The sequence below is a fragment of the Rhopalosiphum padi genome, chromosome 4 (assembly GCF_020882245.1).
Source record: "Rhopalosiphum padi isolate XX-2018 chromosome 4, ASM2088224v1, whole genome shotgun sequence".
In the NCBI taxonomy this organism is placed as follows: Eukaryota; Metazoa; Arthropoda; class Insecta; order Hemiptera; family Aphididae; genus Rhopalosiphum; species Rhopalosiphum padi.
Window position 1 is genome coordinate 33217542 of NC_083600.1, and position 27269 is coordinate 33244810.

The 27269-nt window shown below is 26.4% G+C and overlaps 3 protein-coding genes across 4 annotated transcripts in view; 2 read left to right on the top strand and 1 right to left on the bottom strand.

The window, feature by feature from the left end:
• Positions 1-27269, bottom strand: part of LOC132929656 (uncharacterized) — a 163117-nt gene that overhangs the window by 110468 nt on the left and 25380 nt on the right. The window lies entirely within an intron of this gene.
• Positions 166-10107, top strand: LOC132928839 (tenascin-like). The gene is made up of 22 exons (XM_060993750.1): positions 166-414; positions 1008-1073; positions 3020-3070; positions 3145-3378; positions 3590-3816; positions 4158-4362; positions 4626-4703; positions 5590-5715; positions 5837-5977; positions 6448-6591; positions 6677-6813; positions 7077-7266; positions 7359-7429; positions 7542-7779; positions 7871-7983; positions 8083-8281; positions 8361-8500; positions 8684-8849; positions 9000-9241; positions 9346-9418; positions 9496-9707; positions 9861-10107. Exons 1-22 carry the CDS (start codon positions 330-332, stop codon positions 10053-10055), a joined length of 3333 nt encoding a protein of 1110 aa, XP_060849733.1. The 5' UTR covers positions 166-329; the 3' UTR covers positions 10056-10107.
• LOC132928840 (uncharacterized) lies at positions 12251-20645 on the top strand. The gene is made up of 23 exons (XM_060993751.1): positions 12251-12338; positions 12459-12554; positions 13070-13147; positions 13340-13405; positions 13465-13698; positions 13915-14141; positions 14315-14531; positions 14824-14910; positions 15728-15844; positions 15931-16071; positions 16508-16642; positions 16726-16862; positions 17342-17531; positions 17624-17694; positions 17807-18044; positions 18135-18253; positions 18385-18583; positions 18663-18802; positions 18986-19151; positions 19303-19544; positions 19632-19704; positions 19783-19976; positions 20126-20645. The coding sequence occupies exons 2-23, from the start codon at positions 12467-12469 to the stop codon at positions 20282-20284; spliced, it is 3318 nt and encodes a 1105-aa protein (XP_060849734.1). The 5' UTR covers positions 12251-12338; positions 12459-12466; the 3' UTR covers positions 20285-20645.

A 27269-nucleotide genomic window follows, 5' to 3' on the forward strand; every position in this document is an offset into this window, starting at 1 on the left:
ATATATAATAATAAATGAGACTCGAATAGACCAAATCCAATAATGAATAATAAAAAAAAAAAAAACTCAATTGAAAATAATCTTGATAATATTTATCTAGACTATCACAGGTAAAAGAAACTATAAAATACCTCAATATATTTCTTGCGATTTCATTATTTTATTTGCATTAGTGAACAACGGTGTTCTTCAACATAAACCGTATACGTTATTAAACAATGTGCAATATTATTTATTTTAAATTTGAAAAACTAAAATAATTTTGATATTTTTAATAATATTAATTAATACATAAAACATATTCTTTTCAAATCCCTATAGGTACAACAATGAATGTAAATATCGTCATCGTACTGATTTTCCGGATTTTAGTTATCGACGGACTTAATGGAGATAAAACATATGTTAAAAAAGGTATATAATTAAATTTTTAAATATATACAACCTGTGATACATTATTATTTCGTGACGTGGTTTGAGAATAATTTAAAAAAAGTTTAAAATTACTCTTTCATACAGATATTTTTAGTTTTTACCATATCACTTGATCACTGATTAATAAATATTTAATGTATTATACATTTTCACTGATATCTCAAAAATACGTAATTTTTTAGTATTAAAAATGTATTGCATTATATAAAAACCATGAGAATTTTTACAAATATAAATACACATGGGAGTACAAAATATAGAACTTAAATTAAACGTATTAATTAGTTAATAATAAAAATTTCTTCAATATTTAATATATCTTTTGTAATTTAAATTAAATTTGGTTTTTTTAAAGTACGTAATAGAAATTTACATAACTTAATACGTTTCAGCAGTTAATTGAGTAAACTTTAATTTGCTATTCATTTAATAGTTTATTTTCATTATATATATATATATATATATATATATATATATATATATATATACATATACATATTTGCTGTTGATGAAAATTAATTTTTTTATAAAACAATGAAAATAAAAATTGTCACTACCTATACATATTTCAGATTGTCACAACAACATCGAAGAGGGAGGACCAATATGTACTGATATTGAATACAAATCTCATTCGGGTATAGTTAATAATTTTAAATATTTACAACGCATATTAAAATTATTATATAATTATCAAAGCTTATTATTTATATAAACTCTTGCATCTTATTATACGTACCCACTTAAATAGATATATTATGTTTAAACCAGATAATTCAATCACTGATAACTTATAGGTACATCTTAGGATAGAAAAACACGTTAATTTATTTCTAATACAAATAATTGTATCGATTACTTATCGATATGATTGATTTTGCGAACTCATTAAAGTCTATTGGAATGGAGATTAATATTGGTAGTGGTGAAGATGGAGATTAGTTTTTCGATTCATATATCATTTCGTTGCTGACATCATTTTCCATGTCATTTAGTGGCGCAAAGCGATTTGAGTGGTAAAGAAAAATTTGGTTTCATTAATAGTTTTTAGTTTTTAATTCTTTAGCTATAAGCGAATGGCCTGGAGAAGAAAGACGTTTACCATGGTAAATGGTGCAAGACTGATCACCGATGTATCCGTTCAAGTTATAAGTACTTTTAATTAGCTCGATCTTTTAATAGATTTTTATTAGATTTAGTTTCATTCAAATTTATCGACGGCGTTTATGAAATTTAATTATTCAGTAGGAAGTGGTATACATAATGTTTTATTATTTTTTAGCACTTTAGTTTTTGGCGTCATCGTCGTCACAGGTATAGATAACGAGCATCGGTTGGTTAATTTAATTACGCTAATAAGGCCTTGTGTTATGAGCGGATGACATACGACGTACTATCGCCCGATTTGGTTTTAATTAAATTTGTTACCAGTCTTGAGATTTTAGTAGAAGCACTGATTTGATAAAAGTGGTTGCAGAGGCTGGAAAAGTTTGAGTTTGGACGGATTTTTTGGTGTTTGATCGATGAAAATCGGTTGAATAGCACTTGCGGAAAAATATAAAGTACGCAGGACGACGACGTGATAGAGATACTACTCGAACGGCATACATGACGTGTAGGTGGGACTAATATGCCACATGAGGTACAATACAGCAATCTTTATGATTTTATTACACTTTCAGATTCGACAGTATATTATAATAATAAAAGTATTGTTTTTGTTTTGAATATTCCACTAGTGTATCAACACCAATAAGTTTATAAAAATTAATGTACATACGTATTTTGCCGAAATAAAAAGAAATGTATGAAGGTATATGTAAAACTAAGCACGATTTTTTAGCTGTTACAAAATCAAATGAGCTCTATTCGATTTACTCGTATTAAAAGATGCCAAAAGTAAAAACAACTTGTTATGTTTACCGATTCGCATAATAATACAATTTGGCGAAACCAAGGGCAATAAATGAATAAGCCATCACGCCACCATATGAAATTGATAGGATCCATATAAATACAGGTAGAGCACTTAGCAGTCTGGAAATAGTCAAAATTTAGTCAGCACTAATTGAAATTCCTGTGAGCTTACAACTATGGGCTTAATTTTTTTATTATATAAATAAAATATTCTATTTTATTTTAATTAAAGAGTAAAAGAGTTTAACTTATTTAACTACCTATCTTCCTCAAATACGTCTCAATATTGCAACGAACGTGCTACAATGTTGTTTAAACAATAATTGTGGTATCGAACGTCGTGTCCTGCGCAACGATCAATATTAAACTATGATATAGATATTTTATTTTAAAACTTATAAAGTTATAACTTAATCACTGATAGGTATATAAAATAAGTATCATATTTTTATACGTATCTCAACATTCTCAACAGTACACAATTTATAAATATTAATATAGTTTAATATACTATAAAAATTCAACACCCTATAAAGAATAATAACAATTAAAAAAATAGAAATTTAGAAATTTAAAAATGAATGCAGTTCCATGTGATTTTAAGTATGTCTTATAATAATGAATATTTACAAAGAAATTAATTTTTTTCATTTGATATTTTTTTTAGATGATTATGATATTACAACAATTTATAAAAGAACACTGGTGAATAATGATGGTAAAGAAGTCATTCCTGATATTTAACAATTAACATAATTTTAAACATTAAAACATAAAATAATTTGTTTTCAGAAAATTCATTCAATGCTGATACTCCTCTCTGGGACCGTGACGCCAAAATTCATTTGAGAACAAATGCTATTGGTATGCCGATTAACTTTGAAGGATCCATTATGAGTTCTGATAAGAAAAGTTTAGAATTCATAGCAGACGGGAAATATCCTACAAACTTAAACAATATTTTCACACAAAACCAAATTGAGTACAACCCCGAAGATTGGACCATCTCGACATTATCTATGTTTAGTACGTATATTATAACATTTAATTATATGTTCAAATATGTTTGAAAATACTACTAGATAAACGGTAATAAATTATATAATTATAAATAATATGATATAGTTGAGTATCTATGAAAAAATTGCTTTTCAAAATCGTTTAGCCAGGTTTTTATTTTTAAAGTTGTAAAATAACTTAATTAATTTCAATTTTTAGTAAGTACTTATTCTTACAGATGGAGCAGAAACACCGAGAGAGTTCGATTATGATTTATTCTTATGGAAAGCTAATACCAATGAAGAATCTTTCAAAATTAAATGGAATCAAAGAAACTCAATAAAAATGTGTATATCAATATCATATTTACTAGAAGATGAATCGAAATGTACATTATCAGTGGAATTGACTGATGGAGAAAATTTAAAAAAATATATCATGAATGCTTATGATATAAAAGAATCGGTAATTTGATATTGAACATGCATCTAAATATGTAATTCGACTAATATAAAATAATCTAATCTATTAAACAGTACCAGTCACTTTTTAGAAATTTTAATTCAAAAGATCAATAACATATTTTATTATACACCTATGATTGAACTTATAATTTCTTAATTTTTGGTGCATAACATTTTTATTTTGATAGTTCAATTTTACGAAAATTATGAACCTTAAACATACAAAACAATTATGTTTCAAAAAAAAAAATGTAAAAACTATGTTTGAAAACACTCTATTTAGGATAAATCATATATATCAAAAAAGGGTTGATTTTGTCATTCAAACTTTATATTTTACAGATAGAATTAAAAACGTTGTTGATAAAAAGTAATAATTGGTTACATGAAAATGAAACATATAGTATAAACTTTAAACTCAATAAGAAATTGTCAAAAGTTAGAATGAATTACGATTATTACAATGAGGAATATGTTTATAAGACAGTCTATGCTGATGGTTGTAAGATTGGAATCAAACGTATAGCTCAGTGCTTAGATGAGTATGGTAATTAAGATTCATAATTTAAATACCTAAGTAATACAGTAAAAAAAAAAAATTAAAGTTTTATTCAAACTTAAATGAAATCATATTTTTATATTTTTAAAATGTTCTGTGATCGATATTTACTCTTAAAATTCATTGAACTGCAAAAAGTAAAATATTACTTGGTCAAAAGAAATACACTGTTATATAAATAATTATGAATACAGTCTATTTATTTTTTATACACTTACTATGATGATAATAATAACTTTTATGTTAAATAGAAAACGAAGAAATATTGACAATAAATACGGCAGAATTAGAAAACCATTCAACAATAGTCGTCGGTGTATATCCATTTGGTAATTAAATATGTAAATTTAAACCATTTTTAAATATTCTATCACCTCTAAGAGCAAAATCTAGTTACAAATCTACCTCATAAAAGTTGCATTTGAAATGTGATGTAAGATGTTTATCATTTTTTCTTAGTGACCACTTTGAAACAAAGCACAGACGCTTAACGACCAGTTTTGTGAAGTTCATCTATGTGATAGTGTAGTACATATATTAAGTGTTTGGGAATAAATTTTTAAAAATCAAATAATAATGGCAAATTTCATATAGATATCTCATATACCATATTTGTTAGTGTAATTAATAGAACGATTTTAGAAGACAAAAACTATTATTTATAAAAACATATTAACTCAAAAGATTGAACCTTAGGTCGAAATAAATTTAAATGTTGTATGATTCTTAAAACTGTTATTACAGATGATTTTAATACAAAGTCAATTCACTCAAATATTAAAGCAGAACGTAAATTTACTATTCTTAAATGAAAACAACACATGTCGTCGCAAAATTCTCTAAATAACTTGATAATAACAATTAATATTAAAATATTTCAGTTACCTATGTAGTTAAAAATTAACCTTAATAGTTTGGTTTTACACTACAATTTTATTTTATTTTTGTAAATGCATAAATACAATACACATAAATTCCTAAATAGATGAGTATGCTAAACATTATCACTGATATATAGAACTAATTCATCATTTTTCATCCAGCAGTAAAAAGACAAATAAACTATATACTAATTTTCAACCCATCTGAGATCTGTACATAAGTATTCATTCACTACAGTTAAATAAACACCAAGAGAAAATGTTTTATTTAATCAACGATCTAATTGCGTATACTATTGTAATCATATACATTTATTTTAATTAAATTTGTTAGAATTTTCAAATTATGGATATGACAAAATATCTAATTCAATGTCTTCGGAGTGCCTTAACGGAGGAATTCCTAGCAGAAATGGTTGTACGTGTCCTCCCGGCTTCAAAGGCAAAAACTGCGAACATGGTAAATCATTTAAAAAATTTCATTAAAATGTTCATGCATTTTAAATTGACTATGCTTCTTATATAAATACGTAAATAAATAAAAAGTACAACGTTACAAAATCATATATTATATTTTTCAGGATGTGGACCGAACAAGTTTGGCGCTGACTGCACTGGAATATGTTCAATACATCAATCTCATTGTCGACAAATGAAGATGTGTACCACAGAATTTGGGTGCAAATGTCCAACGGGATATAGCGGTCCCCACTGCACCGAAGGTAAATTAATTACGTTGAATATAATTTATTATAATATCTTTAATGCAATTAACATATCAATGTACGTTCATTCAATATAACATTTACGATATACGAGTAATTGCATGGATATACTTTTCTTAAACATTTTATTATTGTTTATTATAGAGTACTATGGAATTTCATTTTCGATTGAAACTGAAATCTATAATCAAATTAAATTAAATTAAATAACTACATTTTTGATAAATGGTTATTATACGGAAACTCCGTTAGGTTAGGTTAGGTTCTATCTATTCAAAAATGTTTTATTGATTGGCATTGATACCAGCAATATTATATTCATATAAACTTATACATTTGTTATAAAATATTTATGCATATAAATATTTTATTTTTCATGTAAAAACATTTTTCAATATTGAGTGTACATTAAACCTGTATCATTTAAAAAATATAAATTGTACTATTGATCAACGTTTAACAAGCAGAATGTACGAATGGTACGTACGGCGTTAATTGTGAACAACACTGTCCAGAAGGATGTCGATTAAAATCATGTGACATTTACACAGGCATTTGCAACAAAGGAGAATGTATTACAGAAAGTTACATTGCACCAGATTGTAAAGAAAGTAAATCTAAAAACCAGAATTCTATACAATGTTAGTTTTATGGATAAACATTAATAATATGGTATAATTCGTTTTTCAATTACAGAGTATCCGTGGCTCAAATCACCGCCACAACTAGAAACGTTAGATTTTAGGTCCGCAAAATTAAAAATTGATTTTAATTCAAAAAATATACAAGGCGGTCACAACGTTAACTCGATGTATTACCAACTCGTATTTAAGGTTAATAACTTATAAATAATACATGTAAATCCAATAATAAAAATGAAGGTATATTAAAATATATTAAAATATAGTATATAATATGTAGAATAAGAATTATTTAAATATTGAAATTATAGTAAGTATACAAATTTGATAGAATATCAAACTAATAATTATTAAACAAAAAATAATTTAATTAACAAACGACTATTAGCTTTTAATATTAATTTATTTGATAGGTCACGCATTTGGTGTATTCATAATATTTATATGTATTTAAGATTGCTTCAAACGAATCGGAATTTCAATACTTAGAACTAAAAGAAATTGGAGAACAAAAATCCGTAATTGAAACCATGGACAATCTCAAACCCGGAATACCGTACACTATTGGTGTCATCCTAGTTTCAGAAGATGGAAATTACAACATAGAAGATATCAAAACTGTCAATTATTCTACCAGCTGCCTAAGTATTAATAAAAATAATATACTCAATATCTACATTAAAACTTTTATACAATTTAAGAACATAAATTAATATATTTACTTTTGTATAATACAGTCGCCAACAGTACAAACTACGGTGTTAAATTTTCGAGTGGCACAGATTATATCAATGTTACTTGGAACGAGGTAAAAACTAAATAAAAATTTCACATGGTGTTTCAGCTAGTGCCTAATTGTAATTTCAGTGTTTTGTTATATTAGAAATGATAAATCTTGTAATATTTTATGTTACCTGTAGCTTAATGATCAAGATGAAGGCGAATGCAAAATAACGGAATATATATTGAAACTGATGTATTATATAACTGATTTACATAAACTAAGTTACTCAGAAGAAATAAAATCCAATAATAATAATGGATATATTTTTAAAAATCTACTACCCGGTGAAAAATATGCAGTACAAGTAACAGCAATAACGGTAACAGGTCTGGCTATACCATTAGATTTGTCATACATTAACACCGAGCCTTATGGTATGTAATACATTTTAGATATAAACACATTATTAATTACTCCTATTGACCATAAAAAAATATTAATTTCAATCTCATTGTTTATGATTAGTTCAAATAAAAAACATAAAGTCTAATCTAAATCAAAGTCTATCAATGACAATAACGTGGGACGTTGATGAAAGTTATGCATATACGCCATTAAATTTTGAAATTAACTACAAGGTATGAAGATAATATTATTTTATACAAGTTACCTACTGGCTATTAAATAACATAAAGGTAGACTGACAAAAAGTTTATACTTCAAAACTGTGTCAATAGGTTAATAAGCATTTTAGTTGTTCAAACAAAATCATTACAAACAACAACTGGACAACACTGTTAGTTTACAATCAGACCAGACAAGAAATCTCGGATTTGATACCAAACACGCAGTATGTTATAAAAGTTGAGCCGACAATAAAAGGATATACTTACGACGACTATTCTAATATGATTTATGTAAAAACACCTATCTCCAGTTAGTAGTTTCATGTATAGTAATATTGAACGTATTCAAAATATTTTTAAATATTTAAAAATGGTTTATATTATTGTAGAACCAATGTTAAAACCTTTAATGAATGACGAAAATAGTTCGTATATTACAAATCAAAGTGCATATTTCAATTGGAAGATAAATATGACCGAATGCTCTAAACTAAATGGTTTCTTCCGAGGATACCAGGTCATACTAAAAGTTAGTATAATAGTATAAAAAAAACACCTCTATTAGACATATTTTTAATAAATTTTGCGTTTTTCTTTTGTTTTATAAAAAAAATTTGATTGATAAATTTAATAATGCACAACACATAAAAAAATATTTTAGTCTTTTATTTAATTTTAATATTATATGATATCGTGTTGTAATATTGTATAGGATATAGTCGAACGCACGCATGTAAATAAGTCAATTAAAGAAAACACGGTGAGCTACAACGGATTAAAACCAGATACCAATTACGAATTGCAAATATACGTGATGACAAACCATGGATACAACTTGGAACAAGGATTGTTAATACCGTTCAAAACCAAAACTAAATGTAATATTAATTTCTCTTGTTAAAGTTCTAACAAAAATATTTTTACTGCAATTTCCCTTCGTCTAACGTCTCAATCCTCATGAATAACCTACTAGGGTTATACTTATTACTTACTTTACGTAATTTCTAAACAATATGTGCACGTTTTAGTTTTAGTACCAGTAGACGAATTAATAGTTTACAAGAAAAATTTAAAGAAAAAATCGATTGGAATCAGATGGAGTTACCCCGATGAAAATGTCATTAACGGTTTTATCGTCATCGCAATCGATGAGAATTTGAATAGTACAAAGCAAATTATCATAGAACCCGCGGAAAGATGCGTTGCTTGGCCATCATTTTACTGCACTACTTTTGATAATCTAATACCCAACAACCAGTACACCATAAAAGTATTATATTATTTATCTTGTTTCAAATTTAAGATTATTTTAAACAACTAGGTTATAAGTTTATAACACTTCGTAATATTGACAATATTGTCCATTTTATATAGATAAAAGCCAAGTCACTAGACTATCCAACAGGTGGTTCGACGGCATCGGTCGTCACTAATTTCAACGATGGATGTAACTATAATATATAATATATTTTTATTGGTCTTAAAAACGCTAAATTACAGTATGTTTAACAACAAATTCAACAGTTGCAAATAAACCGGAAAATCTCAGGACAATAGACGTAGGCTCCACGTACATTTCCCTGGAATGGAATATTCCATGGATACTTAATGGTGTATTGAAATCGTTCATAGTGAACATCGAAGAGATTTCGTCTCAACACATCGAAAAATGTTGTGACAGAAAACGAGACGTAGAAATCCCAGTAACAGAAGAACGCCCAACCTATAACTGCACGGTAATGATGAGATAACTGTTTATAGATTTTCGGGCGATCGCAATGAATTGTATAAGTACTGTAAATATATTGGTATTAAAATCTATACGGCCATCGCTGGAAACTATTTAATAAAATATTATAAACAGCATATTTAAATATGGCACATTTCAGATATACGACTTAAAGCCCGGTTCCACTTATTCGATTGGTGTATTATCGAAGACTTCGTCTAATGGTCAAACTAGTAATATACACGTGAAGACTATGCAGTATACTTTTGCGGCTGCTACAGGTGTTGAACACGAAAAGCGAATACAACTCGAAGCAAATACAACCTCAAACAAACCTAAAATAAACTTATATTAACGTAAAAAATCATTTATCTCTGAATATAATTTATATTATTATTGCATTTTTAGATCCATTGCATATAATTCAAATCTAGACCTTTAATAATATAGTATTAAGTGAATATTTAAACTATATGTTAACATTTATAATATATGCTAAAATAAATTAATCATGAACTACATTTAAAATAACCTTATAATATATAATAATCATTGAATATAATGTTACTCGTAAAAGTTGTAAAAATTAAGAATATTAGGACAGATTCTTAAATACGTACGTTTAAATTACTGTACACTTAACTATACTCCGTTTCATTAGTGAAGGAACTCGTTTTGTCGTCGTTCACTAAGCACCCCGCCCCCCCCACTTACGCGATATTTGGGTAGGAGAAGTGGGGAAAATTTCGCTTACGTATGCGCGAAACAAATTCCTTCTCTCGTGAAACGAAGTATAGTTTTTTCGATTTTATCATTTTAATTTTCAATATATATATATATATATATATATATTTATAACAATTTATAACTCAAGTGTTTCTGGTTGTGAGGACAAACTATTTAAGTAAACAAGTTTCATGGGGTATAATCCAAGCTCCAGCTTCATACATTATTATTTCCAATATACGGTAATATATCGTTGATCCATTTTCATCAGGTAGAAATTATATTTTGTAATTGTTTGTAATGATTTATAACTTGAATCATCTTAGGATAAATATTATGCGTATATAAATCATATAGGCTGTCTAAAAGGACGGTAGAGTGGGCTGCTACCTTCCTTGCGAAGACTTACAGAAAGATTTTATCATTTTAGACATTTTTATTAAGATATTAACGATTTAATAAAATTAATATTAAATATAATTAAAAATAATACATTAAAAATGAAATAAAATCGAAGATTTCTGTTTTCTATCATGCCTTCCATTATTCTATTGAAAACATCAAGTATTTGATGATAAAGTGATAACGTAAAAGTCAATACAGCACTTTTCCATTGATATCGTAACTGTGGCTGATTATATGTACCTAGTAGATATCTTCTAGATGTATAATATCTACTGACCTAATGATCTAAAGATCTAAGGTGATGAACATGTCATATCAAGCATTATTCCTATAGATGGCCATCACGTTTATTTTAATTTACGTTTTAATTTACTTACACCATGAATCGTTTTTAACGGGTTATTTGTGGCCACAGTGATAAACAGCATAATTCCCTAAGTAATGATAGTTCTTAGAATAATTGTTTTTCGTATTTCTATATTATTTCGTTAATTATTAATTTATAAGGTACACCAAAAGACGCTATTAGAGCAAATAAGGCTGACGTAAGAGCAAAAGTATGTAATTATGGTGATAAAGTGATATCGATAAATGTAATATACATTAAATTAAAAGATTTAATTCATCAACATTTTACTTTATCATCGCAATTACAGACTTTTGTACATTTAATAAATACCTATATTTTAACATTACATTATTTTCACGTAGAAAGTATATAATACAGTAATAATTCAAATAAAAACATATTTTTAAGTATCATAAATATAACTAAATAAGTAAACAATAATAACGAGTATATTCCGTGTTCTTTTTGTGGAGATTGAAACATCAAAATTATTCGTCAAATTTACACAATATTGTACTCAAAATAAATACAATAATTAATAAATCACTATAAAGTACTATAACAAACTTCAATTAAAAAAGGATCATGGTTGAAATGTATACGCAGAATGAGGTATTGTATGATGTAAATACTTTTAATGAAATATAAAATTAATAAAAAAATTAGTGTGATCTATAAGTATTATAACCGATGACAAAATAAATGCTCAACAAAATTGGAATCGAAACAAAGTTTATTCGAAAATAAAAATTAACACTAGTTATGTTATAGAGTCGCTAGAAGTTATATAACACATGATTCCGTACAAAAAGAATCAAATACAAATTAAAATTAATCAAATAAAAGTTGTACTTGAAAAATAAATCAATAATTTTATTATAATCAGTATGGTAAGTAAAATGTTAATTGAGATCAAAGTTTAAAATAGATTATGCGTATTCCAATACTATATATATATATATATATATACAAATAGATAATAATAAATTAGACTCAAATAGACCAATAATGAATAAAAAAACTCAGTAAGAAAATAGTCTTGATAATATTTATAAAGACTATCACAGGTAAAAGAAACTATAAAATACCTCAATATATTTCTTGCGATTTCATTATTTTATTTGCATTAGTGAACAACGGTGTTCTTCAACATAAACTGTATGTGTTATTAAACAATGTGCAATATTATTTATTTTAAATTTAAAAAACTAAAATAATTTTGATGTTTTTAATAATATTAATTAATACATAAAACATATTCTTTTCAAATCCCTATAGGTACAACAATGAATGTAAAAATCGTCACTGTACTAATTTTATGGATTATCGTTATCGATGGATATGTACTTAAAAAAAAAACACATTCTAAAAAAGGTAAATTATATAATTATTTAATTAATTATAATTATTTACCTGTAAAACATTATTATTTCTTGATGTTGTTTGAAAAGTAAAAAATTACATAAGTATTTTTTTTTTTAAACTCTTTCATGGAGATACTTAAGTCTTTGATACTCATATAACTTAATAACTGATTAATAAATATTGGATGTATTATATTGTTATATTTTTTATTATTCAAAATATAATATATTATAGAAATACCATAAGCGTTATTACAAATATAAATACATAAATGAGTACAAAATGAATAATTTGTATTAAACGTATAAATTAGTTACTAATACAAATATCTTCAATATTTCATATAACTTCTGTGATTCGAGTTATATTTGTTATTTTAAAGTACATAATAGAACTTAACCTAAGTAAGCTTTGATTTGTTTTACTTTTAATAATTTTTTTTCATTGCAATCGATGTATTAACTAATGATGAAGAAATAAAAATTTTATGCAATAATAAAAGTTAAAATTTTTACTATATTTAGATAATTTAAATTGTCGCGTCAAAGTCGAAGAAGGAGAAAAATTAATATGTACCGATATTGTATACAAATCTCATACAGGTATATTTAATAATTTTAAATATTTACAACCCATTAAACATTATTATTTCGTAACATAATTAAAAATTATTAAAATAAATTTATAATTATAAATGTGTATTATTTATGTAAAATCTTGCAGCTTATTAAGCGTATGTACTACATAGCTATATTTAGAAAGAAATTAATTTTCCTTTTTGTATTTTTTCTAAGATAATTATGACATTACTACAATTTATAAAACAACACCGGAGAATAATTCTGGCGAAGAAGACATACGTAAATATTTAAAAATTAATATAATTTTAACATTTAAACTTAAAATACATTTTTTTCAGGAAATCCATTCATTACTGCTAATGGATTGGAGTGCTATGATGTCAAAATTCATTTGAGAACAAATGCTATTGGTATGCCGATTAACTTCAATGGATTCGTCCCGAATTCTGATAGGAAAAGTTTAGAATTCATAGCAGACAGAAAATATTCTACACAATTAAACAATATTTTCACACAAAACCAAATTGAGTACATCCCAGAAGATTGGACCATCTCAACATTTTATATGTTTAGTACGTATATTATAAAAATGAATTATATATTCAAATATATTTTAAAATACTACAAGATAAACGGTGATAAATTATAAAATTATAAATAATATGATATTGTTGATACTTGATAAACTATAAAAAATAAGTTTTTAAAATCGTTAAACTAGTTTTCATTTATAAAGTTCTAAAATAACGAAACTTATTTCAATTTTTAGTAAGTACTTATTGTTACAGATGAAGCAGAAACACCGAAGGAGTTCAATTATAATTTGCTCTTATGGAGAGCTAATACCAATGCAGGATCTTTCAAAATTAAATGGAAACAAAGAAACTCGATAAAAATGTGTATATCAATATCATATTTACTAGAAGATGAATCGAAATGTACATTATCAGTGGAATTGACTGATGGAGAAAATTTAAAAAAAAAAATCATGAATGCTTATAGTATAAAAGAATCGGTAATTTGATATTTTACATATATATATACATAAATAACATGACTAAAACTATACAATCTATAAAAAAGCAAAAATCACTTTTTCAAATTTAAAAGAAGAAGGACAAAAACATGATACATTTTATGTAATGGACTTCTTAGTCTATTTTATAATTCAAACTTTATATTATACAGAGAGATCTAAAAACGTTGTTATTGAAAAATGATTATGGATTTAACAAGAACCAGACATATAGTTTAAATTTTAAGCTCTTAAAAAAAATAATAGAAAAAAAGACATACGATACAAAATATGGTTTTTTGTATGAAGAAGAGTATAATACTGAATTAGTATATGCCGAAGGTTGTAAAATTGGAATTAAACGTATAGCCCAGTGCATAGATGAATACGGTAATTAAAATTTATTATTAATATCGAAGGAAATACAGTATAACATGCAAAATTGAAATTTTATTCAAATTTAAATTACAACATATTTTCATTTAAATTTTTAAAATGTACTGTAATCAATATTTATTCTTAAATTCAATGAATTTAAAAAAGTAAAATATTACCCGGTCAACAAAAATACACTGTAGTTATATGAATAATTATGTTTGTGAACACAATCAATTTTTTATACACACTTATAAATTATAATATACATATTATATAATGATAATAATAATTTTATGTTGAATAGAAAATGAAGATATATTGACAATAAATGAGAAAGAATTACAAGATACACCATCTAATGCTTCGTTAACTGTCAATGTTTATCCATTTGGTAATAAATTATATACATTTAAATTATTTTTAAATATTCTTTCAATGATACTACTATAAAATAGAATAACTAATAAAATATTTTGGGGGACAAAATAATATTATAAAAATATAATGTTGAACATTAGGTCGAAATGAATAAAAATTTCGAAATTTGGAATTACAGATGATGTCAATATTTAAAAGTATGTTAATAAGTCAGTTCACTCAAAGATTAAAGCCATTTAAAGCTAACAATACAAACTAAAAGTATACTTGCTATGTTAAATATTTGTAAGACGGAAATAACAAATGTGGGTGTAGAATCCTATACAACCTAAATACATCCTTTATACATCCGCAATAACTTAAATATTAACCAAAGTAGAATTCTATTACTCTGCAAGTAACTTATATTCATTGAATACAACATTAAAACAATACACGTGCTAACTAATTGGAAAGGCATACGTAAAAATTTAATTGAAATCATTTTTGATGCAAATTATTTGATATTATACTGTAGAATTCTGAAGGCATATGATTGATTTACTGATGTAAATTTAATTATGTTGAACTCGATAATAAATAATTTATCAATATTTATCCAGCAGTAACAAAACATATTGGTCTATAAGAAGCTAATCAAAAATTATCCTTCACGCCGACAAAATAACAAGCATTACATTCACATAAATAAAAAAAAGAATTTTAAACGCAACAAATACGATGACGTGTGCATACACCATATTAAAATGTTTTATTTACCAGTCGTCGAATCACATATATCTTATAAAATGTTGTTTAAGACCTTTAAGTATGATAAGTTCGAATTTTAGATAATGAGCCACAACAAAATATTATTTCACCGAGTTTGGAGTGCCATAACGGAGGATTCGCACACCAAAACGGATGTGTATGTCCTCCTGGATTCAAAGGCAATAACTGCGAATATGGTAAATAATTTGAAAAAAATCACTAAAATTTTTATATACATTTAAAATAAACTGTGCTACGTGATAACTTCATAAAAGCTTGTTAGGATGTGGACCGAACAAGTTTGGCGCTGACTGCACCGGAATATGTTCAATACATCAAACGCGTTGTCGACAAACGATGATGTGTACCAAAGGATTTGGGTGCAAATGTCCAGCGGGATATAGTGGTCTCCGATGCACCAAAGGTACATTAATTAGGTTGTATATAATTTATAATTTAATTATTTATTCATTTGTATGTTTAAACGGTCGAACCCAGATACAATTAAAAAACATACTACGTCTAAGATTAACATAATATTTATAATATCTTTAATGAAATTTAACATGTCCGTTCATCAATGATATGTATATACGATATACGAGTACTTGCATGTACACATTTATTCTTATACGGAGCCTATTTTCTACCTATTCAAAAATGTACTAGTTGACATTAATACCAATATTATTATATGTATATTGTACATAGACTTTTTATACGCTTATTATAAACTATTTATGTAGGTAAATAAATATTTTATTTTTCATATTAAAACATTTTTTTAATATTGAGCGCACATAAACATCGGATCAAGTAACAAATATAAATTGTACTATTAATCAACGTTTTACAACCAGAATGTACGAGTGGTACGTATGGCGTTAATTGCGAGCAACAATGTCCAAAAGCATGTTTAGCATCATGTAACATATACACTGGCGTTTGCAACAAAGGATGTATAGCCAGTTACATTGCACCGGATTGTAGAAAAAGTAAATCAAAAAACTATAAGTCTATACTGTTGGTTGTATGTATACATATTAATTATATGGTATAATTCGTTTTGCGATTACAGAATATCCGTGGCTTGAATCTCCGCCACAACTGGAATCGTCGGATTTTACGTCAATAAAATTGAAAATTGATTTTAATTCAGAAAACATACGAGGCAGTTGGGATGTTAACTTGATGTTTTACCAAATTATATATAAAGTAAATAACACATAGTAATACAATTATAAGCATTAACGATTAAAGGGATTAGAATATAGTATAACTATTAAACTATAATACATCATGGTAGACAAGTTATAATATGATAAAATTAAAAACTAATAATAATTATTCATTAAACAAAATTAAATATTGACAAAAATTGCCAATTAGTTTAAACTCTGTAACTTATTATATGTCAATGGCAATAGTAGTATGACAAATAACAAATTAATCTATTTTCGTTGTACCTAAATCTTAGATAAACTATAAGTATTATTATTTTAGTGAGTAAGTAATAATAAGATATATTGAAATATGAAAATTATAGTAAGAATACAAATGAGTTATAGTATAAAATTAATTATTATTATACGGAATATTATTTAATTGATAAATGACTACGATTAGGTATTTTATATTGATTTATTTAAAACGTCACTCATGTGGTGTATTTATAATATTTATATGTATTTAAGATTGCTTCAAACGAATCGGAATTTCAATACTTAGAACTAAAAGAAATTGGAGAACAAAAATCTGTAGTTGAAACCACGGACAATCTCAAACCCGGAATATCATACACTTTTGGTGTGATCTTAGTTTCAGAAGACGGAAATTACAATATAGAAGATATCACAACTGTTAATTATTCCACCAACTGTCTATGTATACATAAACATAATATATACTCCTTGTATACAAAAAAAACTTTTATAATATTTAAGATAAATTAAAATAATTATTTTTGTACAATATAGTGCCGGACAGTACAAATTATGATGTTAACTTGTTGAGTGGCCCAGACTACATCAATGTCACTTGGAACAAGGTAGCAACTAAATTAAAATTGAGCACAGTGTTTCTGCTGGTTCCTAATTGTAATTTCAGTGTTTTCTTATATTAAAAAAGATAAATCTTGTTATTTTTGTTATTATATATAGCTTAACGACAAAAATGAAGGATACTGCAAAATAACGGAATATTTATTGAGACTGATCTTTAAAAACCCTCCAATACAGCAACAAACTTACTTAGAAGAAGTAAAATCCAACAATAATCATGGATATATATTTGAAAATCTACTATCCGGTGAAAAATACGCAGTACAAGTAACAGCAATAACGGCAACAGGTCATGCTAAACCATCAATATTGACATATATTTACATCGAACCTAATGGTATGTAAAACATTAAAGATAATACAATATTTATTTAAAATTATTTCTATTTACTGTAAAAAAACAATTAATGTTATTCCCATTTTGTAGGACAAATTCAAATAAAAAACATAAAAACCAAATTTAATGATAATTCAACACTGATTATAACGTGGGACATTGATGAAAAATACGAAAGTACGTCGTTGGTTTATGAAATTAAATACAAGGTATGATATAATATTATTTTGTATAACTTAACTAATTAATAATATGAAGGTAGGCAAACAAAAAGTTTATACTGTAATCGACAATATCAGGCAGTTTTATATAACATAATAAATTCAAAATGTGTCAATAGGTTAATAAGCATTTTAGTTGTTCAAACAAAATCACTATTAACAACAACTGGACATCACTGTTAGTTTACAATCAGACCAGACAAGAAATCTCGGATTTGATACCAAACACGCAGTATGTTATAAAAGTTGAGCCGACAATAAAAGGATATACTTACAACGACTATTCTAATATGATTTATGTAAAAACACCTATCTCCAGTTAGTAGTTTCATGTATAGTAATATTGAACGTATTCAAAATATTTTTAAATATTTAAAAATGGTTTATATTATTGTAGAACCAATGTTAAAACCTTTAATGAATGACGAAAATAGTTCGTATATTACAAATCAAAGTGCATATTTCAATTGGAAGATAAATATGACCGAATGCTCTAAACTAAATGGTTTCTTCCGAGGATACCAGGTCATACTAAAAGTTAGTATAATAGTATAAAAAAAACACCTCTATTAGACATATTTTTAATAAATTTTGCGTTTTTCTTTTGTTTTATAAAAAAAATTTGATTGATAAATTTAATAATGCACAACACATCAAAAAATATTTTAGTCTTTTATTTAATTTTAATATTATATGATATCGTGTTGTAATATTGTATAGGATATAGTCGAACGCACGCATGTAAATAAGTCAATTAAAGAAAACACGGTGAGCTACAACGGATTAAAACCAGATACCAATTACGAATTGCAAATATACGTGATGACAAACCATGGATACAACTTGGAACAAGGATTGTTAATACCGTTCAAAACCAAAACTAAATGTAATAATAATTTCTCTTGTTAATGTTCCAACAAAAATAGTTTTAGCTACTGCAATTTCCCTTTGTCAATCCCAATGAAAAACCCACTGGGGTGTGGGCGTATTCTTATAGTTACTAAACGTAACATTGAAACGATAAACACACATTTCAGTTTTAGTACCAGTGGACAAATTAATAGTTTACAAGAAAAATTTAGAGCAAAAATCGATTGGAATCAGATGGAGTTACCCGAATGAAAATGATATTAGCGGTTTTATCGTCATCGCAATCAATGAGAATTTGAATAATACAAAACAAATTATCGTAGAACCCACGGAAAGATGCGTTGCCTGGCCAACATTTTATTGCACTACTTTTGATAACCTAATACCAAACAACCAGTATATAATAAAAGTATTAAATGATTTATCTTATCTCAAATCAAAGATTTTTTTAAACAAATAGGTAATAACACTTCGTAATATTGTCCATTTTATATAGGTAAAAGCCATGTCACAAGACTATCCAACAGGTGGTTCGACGTCATCAGTCGTCACTAATTTCAACGATGGATGTAACTATAATATATAATATATTGTTATTGGTTTTAAAAACGCTAAATAACAGTATGTTTAACAATGAATCCAAACAGTTGCAGGTAAACCGGAAAATCTCAGGACAACAGGCGTAGGTTCCACATACATTTCCCTGGAATGGGGTATTCCATATATACTCAACGGTGTATTGAAATCGTACATAGTGAACATCATAGAGATTTCGTCTCAACAAAGTGTATTATACGTTGAATTCCCGATAATAGAAGAACTCCCAACCTATAACTGCACGGTAATTATGAGATAACTTTTTATAGATTTTCGGGCGATCGCAATGAATTGTATAAGTAATGTAAATATTTTGGTATTAAAACCCATACAGCCATCGTTGGAAACTAATGAAATATAATAAACAGCATATTTAAATATGGCACATTTCAGGTATACGACTTAAAGCCCGGTTCCACCTATTCCATTGGTGTATTATCAAAGACCTCGTCGCTTGGTCCAACTAGTATGATATACGTGACGACTCTTCAGTCCACTATCGCGACTATTGTCGACGTTGATACCGAACTACCAATAAAATCTACAACTTGAAGTGCATTATAAAATGTCGGATAAACCTGATGGTGTATACTAATTCGATGAAAAAAATCATAATAACGTAGATCACTATTTGAGTAACTTATTAGTTTTTATAATATATTTAACACTTTTAGATTCACGTAAAGGTAAATTTATTATATTTTTGTAAGTTTATAGGTACTATTATAATTTTATGTTTATTGAATATTATAATTCATTTGAAAACTAACTTGCAAGAATAAAAATTAATAATCCCATTTTTATTCTTTCACGTTTGTACTATTCTACATAGTACATATGATATGTATTTCAGATAGATATGTATTTTTAAATGTTATTTAAATCGTATAAATCATAATCATTATAAATTGAACGATTGATTTTTCCATAATTTTATTACCTCTGTAGATCTCAATTGCTTTCGAATACATACTTGTAATTAAATATTCATATTTAACATTTAAATCATATGTATACATTTATAATATATAATTGTATAAATTATAGTTATTAGCAACGAATATGTTATCTAATGTAAGTATTAATTCTCGTTTAAATGCTTAAATCCAAGAATTAGAACAGATTCTTAATACCTTTAAAGTTTAAAATTATTAAAAACTCTTATATTATTATAAATTCTAATAAATATTTTTATATTGAACTCGTAGAATTGTAATATTTTAATTTTTTAAAGTGATTTAAAAATAATATTGAATAATGAAAATTTCATTTTTATCATAATTTTCATTTTTAGAATACATATTATAATTTATTTTCTCGAACCAACTCAAAAATAAAAGTCAAAATAAACATGTACCATTGTAACTTGACCTATTAAAGCCAATTAAACATTTACTAGCCTAATATGAAGCCAAATAATAAATTATTACTTGTACAAACAATACAAATGCCAAAATGCATTCATTACATAATGGTGAAAACAATAAATTACACCATTATGACTTATGAAGTCTAATCTAATTAAGCAGGTATTGAATTATAACAATGAAATCGAGATGACTTAAAAATAGTGAGTAGTTAATGAATCATGGTTATACATTTCCGTCTTCATTTGAAAAATTCAACAACGCATATAATAAGTGACCACTGCAATACCGATAAATTTATTTTAGATATTTATATATTATTATTATTATTTTAAGATAGTTATTAGTATATTTCCATTCTCAAAATTATGAATTAAACACGTCATGAACAAACTTTTTAGATATATAATATTCACAGATATCAGTAGTTAAGAAACTTTTAATAATTAATTATTATTAACGATTTTATTTGTTTTATTAATAAACAGTTAAATACATTCGAGAACAATAACACCAAATGTAATTTCAATTGTATTTTAAACTTAGAAATAATAGAAAACTACAAGAATAAATTGCTCTAAAAATTATTACGACGTATAACCTGTTCACTTTTTAAGGAAGTAAAATTATGTAGGTTGCACATTTTTTTCATTCAGAGATTAAATATACTTCAAATTTAAACGTCTAAAAATTCTTATCTTTTGACCTAATCAATTTGGTGATTAACGCTTTCGAATTTAGAGCAGCACACCTGTTAGAGTGAATCGCAAAAAAACTGTAGGTATAACTAGTATATGCAGGTTTTATTTTTATTAAGCTTCGACAAATAAAATTAATCGGATTCTATTAAACTAAGGTAGGATAATAAAATAAAAAAGTTTACTGATGGATATACATAAACAATTCTGAATGATCCGTATACGGCAACAAGTAGATAAATGGTATAGTTATTACGACATGTATATCCATACACATTAAACTAAGTTTTCAGCATCTTCTTAATAAAGCCATTATATGACCGAGAAATTAAATTAGTATTTATTTATTGTGAACTTAAATAAATAAAATAATTATATAATGATTTAAAAATTCAAAATATTATATATAATCTTCGAAGTACTATCGCTGGATGATTTTTCAACAAATTTAAATTTTTTTTTATAATTCTATTTTCACTCGTGCTTATTGTACCGCAATAATACACAGATTGTATGATAAAAACTAAAAACAATATCATATAAAACTATTTCAATTACTTAAACAGCGCCGATAATGATTCATATTTGATTAAACGAATTTTGCGGTTCACCGTAATTTTTTATGGTAAGTATTACATTTATTAATTTAAAATCCATAGGTATATGCTACATCTATATGTTATTCTAATGATGTAAAATATAATATATTATGTAGTAAAAAGAAGATTAGTATTTCGATTAGGAAAACAGGTTGAAATTAAAAGTAAATACGAGTACCTCTATTCAAAGTTTTGTCAAAACTGATGATATTTTCGAAAAAAATAAATAATACAATAATGTATAATTAACACGTATTCGGTAATTTTGTATATTAAAATCACGTAGCCATATCATATTTATAATATAGCTTTAAATTATTATCAAAAATATTGTTTAATATTGATAATGATTTATTAACGTTTAATTTATTCTCAGCTATACAGGTTAATGGCATCACTTTTTTGACGTACAAGTTTGATAAACTTAAACCGCAATAATATATATTTGGTATACCCGCTATAAGGTTCACAATAACTATTAATTAGGTACTATATTTAATCAAGAATATGGTATATAAATAACTTCAAAGAAATGGACGATTCTGGTTTCACAATAATAATGCACATCTATATTACTCAAAATGCATGGTGCGGTATACGAAAATGTAACACATACATTTAGCAAGCTCATATAAATACACAAACGAGAATCCATACTATATATGTTATAGTTTTCTCCCATTGTCTGCAAACGTCAAGTTTAAAAAACTTCGGAACAAAACAATAATGACTGAAAATGTTGGCTATTAATCCAAAATAAAAATACGCATGTATACGTAGTTAAAAGTAAAAACATTTTTTCATCAAACCGTTGGTTTTAGAATTTTAAATTTAAAAAAAAAAAGGAAAAGCCATAGCTATAACAAATTGCAATTCAAATTCGATTTTAACTGGCCACGGCAAACCTAATGGTAAGAAAAATATAAATAAGTACGGCAAAAAATATTTAATTTTTAAAATTTAGATCATAATACAATACCATTAACCATATGATACGAGTATAATACAATTATTATATTATATATTTTGTACAACAATATATATTTTATCGTTACCTATACACAGACGTGTTAAGTAATATTAAAAAAAACACGGTACACCGATTATGAAATATTCAAAATTCCAATAGTTTCTACGGTTTTGCCCAAATGATGTTGGCCACATTTAGGTTTGCTCGAATTGTAAAAGTCGAAATATGACGCTTTGCCCAAGCACAGTTCACGTATTGCCTGGGCATTTCTGTGGTTTGCCTGACTTCGACTTCTGCTCGTAACATATAATACTTATACTATACAGTAATTAATCGGTTTTAACGGTATGATTAATGTTTTCGATTTTAAATATAAACCGCAGCTATTATATACGTACTTAGCATTGCTGCTATGTATAATATTTATATACATTATAACACGCAACCCGAGGTTATCGACGAGTCGCTGTATATAATATATAATATTTATATATATAATTATTTTAACATTTGGCTATAAATTAGAATGATATATTATGGAGAACTGAATAGTTTTTGTATCTATTATATTTTAATAGAACTAGGTAAGATATATTATTTTTATGGAACGGTTATAAATATCAAAATTATTGTAATTTGTAAGTATACAATAAAAACTTTATATTGGTACCTAGAACGCAAATCGTTTGTCGATCGTAAATAGATCATTTCATGCCAAATCTATGACAATATTATTTATATATCATACGAGTATAATACAACACAGTAAATATATCGTTATCAAATTAAAAACAATGTCGAATCAAAGAGTAAATTGTATTTTGCATTTAAATAGTATTCATAAAAATCTAGTTTTCCATACAGATATTTTTATAACTATTATGTATAGGACCACAAATTTTATTATCTAAAATTCAACTATAGAGACAAACATTCAAACATGTAACCACATAAGTAATAATACGTAATAAAAATTCAAATTCGATAACAATTAACTGTTGTATAGCCGTATTTTACTATACTACAGCAAAAACAAAAATGCTATAATATTTTAAGTTGTGCTGTTGCGCACACCTGCGTATAAGGTATAACGGAAGACTAGTTTGAAGCCATTAATTAATTTTATAAAAATGTTAAATAATATAATGATTCGAGTCAAATTGATTCAAGTTGAATACAAAACTTTTTTATAAGCAAAAGACAGAATATTTTTATTATTATTTAAGTACAGCTGAGTATGAATCTCATAACTAAAGTTTCGGTAAATTTACATTAATTTTAGTAATTCGTTTATTAAATTACAATTTAATCTTGTATACCTTACCAGTAAATAACTAAGTTTGATACTTAAAGTATAATATTATAATATATTATGTACATATTTTCAAACTTACCCAATTAAAATATACACTAAACAATAATAAGCTGAATACAGTCGACTTTTTGTATAATTTAACCTCTAATTATTTCAATTCGTTGCAGATACATACCTGAAAAATAAATAAATATTATAATCAGATTATACACCACAAGACTTAGTATATAAACACACTTAAAATGCGGTTAAAAATAAGTTAGAAACACATAATAATAATAATAACATGTCTATTTTTAAAACGAATAATTAATTTCCGAAATCAAATTTCCGCTAAATTTTAAGACCTCAGAATTATCGTCTAGGAATTTTATGAATTTAAATATTTCAATCAGAATTAATTATCATTGTTTTACAGATGAAATTATAAATATATTTTATTTATACATAAAATTCCAGACGAACGTGTCCACTATACACTACACTCTGCACGACAGTTGGAATCGATGAGTAAAATTTTATTTCTCTTAAATTATAAAACATATGCAGGGTACTCGAATAAACTATAATATTAGCAGCCTACGACCTGCACAGAGATCCAAAATAAGCCAACGACAGACGGACAAGTCGTAAAACCACATATATGTATACTAACACATTTCGTTCCGTTCGGGTTGTTTTCATAAATCTCAATACTTCCGGTTCGGAGCGGCGAAGAAGATGCAGTCTGCAATTCCCTCGGCGGCGGTACACCACACTCCATATATAGGGCATGGGTTTGGCCGGAAGAGTAAATATTTACGGTAAATATTTAAGTTTTTTTCCTACTTTTTTGGGGGCGGGTGACGTAAAATATATATTTATTGCCACGGACAAGCTGCTACCCGCGCGACGTAGACGCGTATTTTATTCCCGAGCGCGCGATGCATAAAATAAGCGAACCCAAAACGACCCGAGCGTCGTCGTCGTCGTCGTCGTTTTTCCTTTTACGCGTTTCGCCGCGCCTCGGTCATAGAATAATAATAATATATGTATATGGTGTTATACACACAGAGACGACGTTCGTGTGCGAAATTCAACAATTATTATTATTTTACGTATACATATTATTCGAAACCGAAAGTTTACGCCTCCCCCCTTCGACCCCGCTACAAGTCAGGCGTTTAGGTCAGCCGGCAGAATGAAACGCATAAATTCAATTACGAGTGAATATAATAATATGTATATATACAAAGCTGACGTCTTCTCTGAACGCGAATTAATAAAGCGCGTCTGAATGATTTAATAAACATTAAAAATAATTTTAAAAAAAGCATAAGTTTATACCCCGATGGGTTACATAATTATGCGTATTTTGTTATTATTTTTTTTATACACCTAAATTCTGATATATGTGCATGCTGCCACTAATTTTCAAAGTCGATTTTCTCGGATTTTCCCGGAAAAGTTTCGTATCAGATCGTCTATAACCAAAAACGACTTTGTATTCAATGTCCAAAAAAAATAGTAAAAATGTATAGAGATCTATTGATAGATAATAATAAAAATTTGCTTACAAAGATCAGGTTTGATTGTTGCTAAATCAAATTTTTCTCATACAAACGTTATTTATCGCTGCGCATATAATGCGATTGGTTATTTGGTTATATCGTTATTATTCATCTAAACAATTATTGCAGTATGATGTGTTCCAATTTTGTCTTTTGACCAACGAGTAAATTTTTGATTAACAATGCGGTACGGTATGACGAAACGTCGGAGTACAGTAATATACATATAATATATACATAGTTATTATTACAACATTTAATGGGTGTGACAACGAATATTTTAAGGAACTTGAGTTGCCAACTTCATATATTCACTAGTGTATCCAGAATTGTTTTATTTTTTTAAGGTGGGTGGAAGGTTGAAAAAAATGAGAACAAATTAAACTTTTTAGAATTTTATCTGGTTTTTATTATAATGATATATTTTTTTACGATTATAGTAAGAGTTTAAATATATAATATTCTCTTTTTTAAAACTATATAAATGTATGAAAATGATTTTATTCGATACAATATTATAGTCAACGATACAAACTGGTTTAGTTATTGTAATTTATACATTTTTTTAAATCATTGTGATTTGTTTGTACATTATTTTATTATTTTAATATTTAGCAACTTAAACTTATTTATTACTTAACAATTTTCGATATGGATGAGTTGTGGTTACAACCCTCTGACCCCCCCCCCCATCATGGATACAAAATGCATATTTGCACCAACATTATACTCAAATATTATTAAGCAAAACCTCGTAAACAAAGTATGAAATTAGAAGTGTAAGTACAGCGGATTTTTTATATATAATATTATATATTATTTATAACTTATAATAATTACATATAAATCAATATATTTACTCTTTTTCAAACATAGGTTGAACTAAAATCAATTATTTTTGAACTATCATACGTAGTATCACATTATCATAATTATCGATAACATTGCTTAAGGCCCGTTTCACATGGGCGCGTATCATACGTGACGTATCATACGCGCGCGTTTTTAGTTTACATTCATTGAGTTCATACGCGCCAT